At 50.0% G+C, this 8,130-nt stretch overlaps 1 protein-coding gene across 1 annotated transcript in view; it reads right to left on the bottom strand.

The window, feature by feature from the left end:
- RYR1 (ryanodine receptor 1) overlaps nucleotides 1-8,130 on the bottom strand; it is a 163,748-nt gene that overhangs the window by 19,123 nt on the left and 136,495 nt on the right. Inside the window, exons 89-90 of the mRNA XM_007955540.1 lie at nucleotides 2,922-3,263; nucleotides 2-163 (exon numbers count right to left, since the gene is read on the bottom strand). Of these exons, the coding sequence (XP_007953731.1) occupies nucleotides 2-163; nucleotides 2,922-3,263 (504 nt within the window). The remainder of the gene's footprint in view (nucleotide 1; nucleotides 164-2,921; nucleotides 3,264-8,130) is intronic.

Below are 8,130 nucleotides of genomic sequence, written 5' to 3'. Positions count from 1 at the left end.
CGTCCTCGTCCTCCTGGGGCTCGCCCTCGGGCTCCGAGATCTGCGCGGCGATCTGCATCTCGAAGATGGTGTCCTCGCAGAAGCTCACGAAGAGCTCCATCTTCTCGGCCTCGCCGCCCTCGTTCACCACGTCGAAGATGAACTGGCGCTTGGACTCCTTCACCTGCAGGAGGGATGCAGGGGCCGTGGGACCACAGCGACAGCACCGGTAGCCGCGAGGGTACCCTAGAAGGCGGCAGTGCTAAAAGCATTGTTGCTGCTGTGATTATTACTAGCAAACCTGGAGAGCGCTCACTGGGCATTCTCAGCCCTTCGGGAAGGCCAGGCCCTTTCTCAAAAAAAAAAAAAAAAAAAAAAAAACACCAAATTCACGGCCACCATCGAGTCGGATCCGACTCATAGCCACCCCTCCTTGGGTTTCTGAGGAGGTTTCACCATGGAAGTAGATTGCCCAGTCTTCCTTCCCAGGAGTGGCTGGTAGGTTTGAACTGCCAGGCTTCTGGTTAGCAGTCAAATGCCTTAGGCACTACACCACCCAGCATTTTGCAGACAGTGTCTCATTTAATCCTCACAAGCAACCCTAGGGAGTAGGAGCTATATTATCCCCACTTCACAGAGGAGAAAATGGAGGCCCAGAGAGGTGCGTGCCCAGGACAACAGAACTGAGAAGTAGCAGAAGTGGGATTCGAACTCCAAACAGGCTGGCTCCAGTATTGAGTCTGCCTTTGACAACTCTCTGGGCCTGAGCTAATCCCTACAGTAAATGAGAATAGAAGTTACAAGGTTGTTGTGAAGATTACAGGCGTTAATAGGTGCTGAGTTAGATGTTGATGGGCCCCTGGGACCTAATAAACACCACATGGTGTTGGCTATTATTAGTATATGGCTGCGTGAGTGCTGGAGTCTGTGTGTGGTCATACATACAAGTACTGGGAAGTGGGGACCAGAAGGAATAAGTAGGAGGAAGTAGGTGTCCAGAGGAGCAACACTAAGGGAAAGAGTGGGCCCGTTGGGAGCATGTGAGGGGAAAGGAGGGAGGGGGCAGTGGGGCTCCTAGGGCACATACAGGAAGTGAGTGTGAGAGGCCTGTGTTGAGTGGGGCTTCTGGCTGATGCGGGCATATGCAGACACACTGGGTACAAAGACAGTGCCGTCACGTGTGGGCTAGTTGGGATGAGTGTGCAGTGATGCCCTAAAGGCCACAAGTGTGCAAGAACTCGAGGGTTCCCATGGAGTATGTGGAGGGCCACCAGGGACTAAGGGGAGAGTAGGTGTGAAAGGGATGTGGGGGTGTGCAAGGATGCTGAAAAGGTGGGACTATCAGGGTGGATGTAGGGCCATAAACAGGTTTAAGTGTAAGAAGGGCCTGCAAGTCATGTGGTTCATGTGTGTAAGGCAGGCATGAGTGTGCAAAGGGGACTCCAGAGACAATATAAGAGGCTCTGAGGAAATGAGGACAGGACTCAGCGGGGAACATAAGCCCAGGTGAGTATGAGCCAGTGAGGAGGAGACACAGGGCCCAGTTATTGAGGTGGTATGCAAGGCTCATGGGTTGGAAGTGCCAGATGGGGAGGGTGTGCAAGAGCATGTGGGAAGAGAGTGCAGGTGCCCAGGGGCATGTGAGGAACCAAAGGGAAGTATGAGTGTAAACGGTGTGCAGGTTCAGTGTGCAAGGCCAGTGTAAGCAGGAGGGCCGCCAGGGTGACAATGTGGGGCTGGGGGCCCAGGGCAAGTAAAGATCAAGTGAGGAGTGCCAGAGAGTGGGAGGTGGGACCTGCGCACAATCAGTGCGCACAGTGGGCTGGGGCGTGCCAGGGCCACGTGTGTATACTCTTGTGGGAAGTGTGAGGAACATTCAAGCAATGTGAGAGTTTTGAGATAGGGCACATCAGGCCCAGGAGCAGGATGGGCCACCCAGGGACATGTGGGGGCCCTTGTGGATGAGTTTGAGAGTGGTCCAAGTGTGCAGGGGAAATCATGGGTGTGCTGGAGCTCTGGTGGCGTAGTGCCTAAGGCATCTGACTGCCAACCAGAAGGCTGGCGATTCAAGCCCACCAGCCACTCCTCGGAAGGAAGGTTGGGCGGAAGGAAGGTTGGGCAATCTACTTCTGTAGTGATACTGCCTCAGAAACCTAAGGAGAGGTCGCTATGAGTCAGAATCTACTCCACAGCAGTGAGTTTTTTTTTTTTTTTTTTCCTTTGGTTTTGGCTAGAGCTCCAGTAAGGGCAGGCCTGTGTGTGTGTGTGGAAGGGTGTTAAATGAGTAAGGGGTGATTGACCACAGGGTGTTGGTGGCACTGCTGGAGGGCACACTGGCAACCTCAGGTTCAGTGTATGGGATCAGCATAAGTGGGGTGGAGAAGGTGTGCTAAGACCTCAGGGGGCATTTAAGGGCACATGGGATGACTGGCGAAGGGTGGGCCAGCATGTTTTGCACACTGAGTGTGTAAAGGAGTGGGCGGGCGTAGGCGGGTCAGGGCCAACAGAGAGCACAGCGGACCTGCTGGGAGGGTAAGCAAAGTAGGCCAAGTATGTGAGTAGGTGTGGCTGCGTCAGGCCTTTAAGGGCACGTGAGATCTCACGTGGTGAGTGTGCAAGGGGTAGGCATGCCGCGCAAGCAGCCACAGTGAGAGCACACTATGCTGCTGCATGCAAGGGCTGTACATCTCCGCAAAGGAAAACTGTAAGAGGGGAATATGGGTGGGTCAGGGATGTGCAAAGATGCAGCAGGGCCCGTGCATATATGCAAAGGGGAGAACACAGGCTTGCCTGGGTACATCAGGAGCTCACTAGGACCTACAGGACAGATGTGCAAGGCACACAGAGCACTATGTAGACTCCAAGCATTCAAGGCGTGGGCACGGGCACGCACACAGAAGACCCGTGAACGAGCGGGCATGCACGTGCACGGGCCAGCTGACCTGGGGCATCTCCCACTGGGCGCGATTGGTCTCCGAGATCTCGAAGTAGATCCGCTCGATGCGGCGGGAGGCGCCCATGATCTCGATGCGGCCCAGGTAGGGCCGGAAGTACTCGAGGATGCTCTCGGCCAGCTCGAGGAAGTTGCGCAGGCGCTGGTCGTGAGGCACGTGCTCCGACAGGTTGGTCAGCAGCACCGCCACGTTGAAGCCGATGTCTCGGGCCGGCTCCTCGAAGCGGTTGGCGAACTCCTCACAGTTGATCATCTCGTTCTCGTCTGCTTCGGAGCACGAAAGCAGGAATTGGATTTCTGGTCCCGTGAACTGCTTCTGGCTGTCCATGGCCTGTGCGTGTGTGTGTGGGCGGCGGGGGGGGGGGAACAGAGGGTAGAGGGTAGGTCAGCAGATGACAGGGATCTCAATGCTATTTTAAAAATAACTGTGAACTTTCCATAAGGACAAACCAAAAACTAAACTCATGCCACGGAGTTGATTCCAACTCATAGCCACCCCCTTTGGGTTTCTAAGGTGGTAAATCTTTAAGGAAGTAAATTGCCCAATCTGCCTTCTGCGTAGTGGCTGGTGGGTTTGAACCGCCAACCTTCTGGTTAACAGTCAAATGTCTTAGGCACTTCACCACCAGAGCTCTTTTTCCATAAGGGCAGGAGAGTCCAAAATCTTATCACTAGCGCCAAGGCTGCCACCACCCATGCCACCAGCATGGCTAAGGCAGCCCTGGTATACCAGTCACTAAGATACTGTGCCAGCAACTAAGGTACTGAAATGCTGTATTTCTACAAAGCCGAACCGCCATCCACAGTCGGATGTATATTCCATTTCAGAGTGGGTACAATGTGCCTCTTAGAACTGATTAAAGTTGGTACTTTGGCCAACTGACAGAGACCTCGAACCACGCTCTCCAAATGCCCCCCCAGTGTGCCCTTCCAGACCCGTTGTCCACCTGCCCCCCTCCCTGATGGTCCCGTGGTCTGCTCCAGTAGTCTCGCCCAGTGGCTGGCTTCCGCTGGGGTCCAGCCAATCGGGATCAGGGAGGAGGAGCCTCCTCGGCTTCATCCTGCTGACCTGCTTGCTCCTAATTCAGAGGTCCTGCGCTGAGGCCCTCTCCTAACAGTTCCTTCTATCTCAGGGTTAGGTAACCACTCTTCCCTCCAGGTGGCAATGGCTGCCAGGCCTCTCTGGCTTGCCCACACCACGCCCATAGCTTTGTAATAGATGAAACAAAAAACCCAAACCAGTTGCCACAGAGTGGATTCCAACTCACAGAACAGAACGTTTTCTGACCTTTCAGGAGTTGATCTCCAGGCCGTTCGTTCCACCCTTGGGTGGCTTCGAACTGCTAACCTTTCAGTTAGTAGGTGAGCTCCTGTTTGTGCCACCCAGGAACTGTAAGGTTTGCAAACACTCCCTTTCTTAAACTCTCCTCAACTTACTCAGTTTGCATGGGCTGTTTTCTGCTGATACCCTGAGCTATACCACCACCACTTCAGCCCCTGCCCCAAGACTCCTTTTGTCCACCCTACCACCACTTCCAGCAACTTAATAATTGACACCTGGCCTCTGACTATTGACTAGGAGCAAACAGTCATGTTCCCACCATGCAGAATTAATAAATACTCATGGTGACGTATTTTTTTTGCAAACAATATTCAATGCATTTTTTTAAACTTAGAGAATTGCTATTATAGTGTGAAACTTGTGTTTTTCACTCAACTGTATGTTTTCAAAAGGAGCTCTGGTGGTGTAGTGGTTAAGGCATTTGGCTGCTAACCAAAAGTTCGGTGGTTTGAACCCACCAGCCACTCCTTGGAAAAAAAGGTGAGGCAGTCTACTTCCGTAAAGATTTATAGCCTTGGAAACCCAATGGAGGTCGCTATGAGTCAGAATTGACTCCATGGCAGTAAGTTTGGCTTTTTGGTATGTTTCCAAGATCTATTCTTGATTATTTAAAAATACAGATCAAATGTATTCATTTTCATTGCTATGTAGTACTCCTTTTCAATAAATATATCACTTATCTCATTCTTTGTTCTTCAGATGGTGGGCATTTAGGTTATTTCCAAATTTTAATTTTACAGACAGCGCTTTCATTAGATGTTCTTGTGCTGATCCCCCGTGCACTTTACAAGAGGTTCTTCCCCAGGGCAGTTTGTCAAATGTTTTTGGTCATGACTTGCAGTAAGAATACTGTTTATAGTATGACTCAGAAAACACTCAAACACATAACCGAAAACACATAATTCATGACACAATTCTGACTTTCACTATGCAACACACTCTGCCATGTTCCATTTTATTTGTACAGATGCTGCTATCAAATTAATGACCCATGATGGGTTGCAACATGTGGTTTGCAAAATGCTGCTTTGGGGTGTGAACAGAGCAACATTTTCTGGTTCTAAAAAGTGCTTTGTAAAAAGTTAAGAACTTTGCAAAACGCTTTCTAAATGAGTAACAGGCTTTGCGAATCATGAAAGGCTGTAGAAACCACAGAGTGTGGAGACACTGTCACACGGGAACTCCTCGCCTTCTACCCTTGATTCACAGACCTGCCTCCCGTCCTGTGTGATACAGTGACACTGTTCCTCTGGAAAGCCCACCCCTCCACAGAGGCTGGGACCCTACCCTCTCCATTCACTTCTGGGCTCTGATCTTGGGATTTGCTGCTCTCTGCTTGGTATTATCCATCGGTTCAACTTCTTCTGTTGAAATACTTCCTTCCCTGATGACTGTCACCTTCCTTTGCTGGAGTCTCCATCTCTACCAGACCTCTAAAGGCTTTGGTTCTGCACCCCCATCTTGAGAACTACACTCTCTGTGGAGATATTATCAGAGCCCAAGACTCCAAATGCAACCTCATGTCAGTGGTCGCCAAGTCTACATCCTCAGCCCTACTGCTCCCCAGAATCCAGACTGACAGCCAGCCACAGCCCTCCCTGGCTTCACTCTGTGGATATCTAATGGGTGTCCCAAACTAGGTGCCCAAAACTGAAGTCTTGATTTCTACTGCAGAACCTCTCCTCCCACAGCCTTACCTATTTCGGGAGTAGCATCACCACCCACTTAAGTGCTTAACTAAAACCTTTGAGTCATTTTTGATTCCTCTCTTTTATCTCACTGCCCACTCCTGAGCCACCAGCAAACCGGAGGGCTCTGCTTGCTTTTTCTTTTTTAATTTTTGTTGTGATTTGGGTGAAAGTTTACAGAGCAAATTCATTTTCCATACAGCAGTTCATACACATTTTGTTTCATGACATTGACTACGATTCCCCACAATATGACAGCTCTCTTCCCACTTCCTCCCCAGTTACCTCTTCTCCATGTCCTTCCCTCCCCTGCACTCCTGCCACCCCTACCCCCCAGCTATCTTCCTGTGCAAACCATGCTCATCTGTTCTCCCACAAATGATCGCTCCCAGGAGTGTGTCTACCTGATATAAATGTTCATTCCTTATGCTTGTCTGTTGTTTGGCTGGAAGCCACAGGAGTGAGTTCAGTTCTAGACCTGAAGGGTAACTAGGGGACATAGTTTCAGGGGTCTCACCAGGCTCTATCAGACTGGAAAACCTGGTCTTCTTTTTATGAAAGAGGGCTCTGCTTTCAAAACAGATTCAAGACCCACAAACTTCTGTCCCCTGCACAGTGTCCACTCTGGTCTGATTCTGCCTTACACACCCACCTGGACCACCACAGCAGCTGGCTCACTCCTGCCCCACACTCTGTTCCCCACAAAGTAGCCTGAGCGACTCTGTGAAAACCTGAGGCAGGTCACCAATCTCCCTTCCACTCAGAACTCTCTACCTGGGCCCCATCACCAAACCAAAAAAAACCAAACCCACTGCCATCCAGTTGATGGCAGTAAATCTTTATGGAAGTAGATTGCCCCATCTTCCTTCCATGGAGTGGCTGGAGGGTTTGAACCACCAACCTTCTGGCTAGCAGTCAAGTAACTTATACACTGCGCAGCCAGAGGCCCTTTGACCCCATCACATTCAGGTTAAAAGTCAAAGTATCAGTTCAGCCAATCAGGCTCTGCACAGTCTGCCCCGTCATCTCATCCTCTCTCTCCCTCAGCCGCCCTTTCTAGCTACCCTGGCTTCTTTTCCATCTCTCTTGTTCCCCTCTTTCAGCCTTTACACTCACTGTCATCTTTGCCTGGGACAAAAGGAATTGTGTCCCCCCAGTACATGTGTAGTAAATTCTAACCCCCAGCCACTCCACAGGAGAGAGGTGTGGCAGGCTGATCCTTAAAGATTACAGCCTTGGAAACCCGAGAAACAGTTCTGCTCTGTCCTATAGAGTTGTTGTGAATCAGAATCAATTCTGTGGCAAAGAGTTTGGTAGTTTTGTTTTATACCTATGGTTATAATCCCATTTAGAAAAAAGGTTTTGTTATGTCAAGAGGCCCTAATCCAGGTAGACTGTGTTTTAAGCCAATCATCTTTGAGATATACAGAAACAGATTAGGCGTAACAAGCAAGCCAAGATGGGGGAAGACAGAGGCCATATCACATGAAGATTTCCAAGGAACCAAGGACAAAGACCTTCCCCCAGTGCTGACACAGAGAGAGAAACCCCGCCCCCTGAACTGGCTTCTGGAATCCGACTTCTAGCCTCCAAAACTGTGAGAAAATAAATTTGTTTGCTGAAGCCACCCACTTGTGGTATTTCTGTTATCGCAGCACTAGAGAACTCAGACACTCACCCTCACCCGCCTTCACATGGCACCTTTAGGCGCTCAACTCAACTGTCCCCTCCTCAGGTCAGGAAGGCCTGCCCCGACCACTCACTCCACTGCTCTCTTGCACATCTTCCTGATTATTTCCACAGGGCACACATGATAGGAAATGATTCTATTTGTTGAGTTGTTTTCACACCAGCTCCTGGGGGGGGTGTTTCTACTTGTGTTCACTGCTTGCACCCTGGGCCCTAGAGCAGTGCTGCACACAGTCCGTGCTCAGTACGGATTTGTCAAATGAATGAAGCATCAGGAAACTGGGAAGACTTTTGAACTTTTTGAAAATTAAAAAGTCTTTAAAAATAAAGCTTTCTGAAAATTATATTAAAAATGTAAATTTTGAAAATTAAAACGTCTTTAAAAAATAAAAACTAAGGCGGGGCAAGATGGCGGACTAGGCAGAAGGATTGCACAGACCCTCTTCAACAAAGAAAAGGGAAACCAATTAACACAGACA

The sequence above is a fragment of the Orycteropus afer genome, unplaced genomic scaffold (genome assembly GCF_000298275.1).
Source record: "Orycteropus afer afer isolate SDZICR_OR568_19922 unplaced genomic scaffold, OryAfe1.0 scaffold00507, whole genome shotgun sequence".
Taxonomy (NCBI): Eukaryota; Metazoa; Chordata; class Mammalia; order Tubulidentata; family Orycteropodidae; genus Orycteropus; species Orycteropus afer.
The sequence above is the reverse complement of the archived record's forward strand: the minus strand, read 5'-3'. Positions and strand labels throughout refer to the sequence as shown.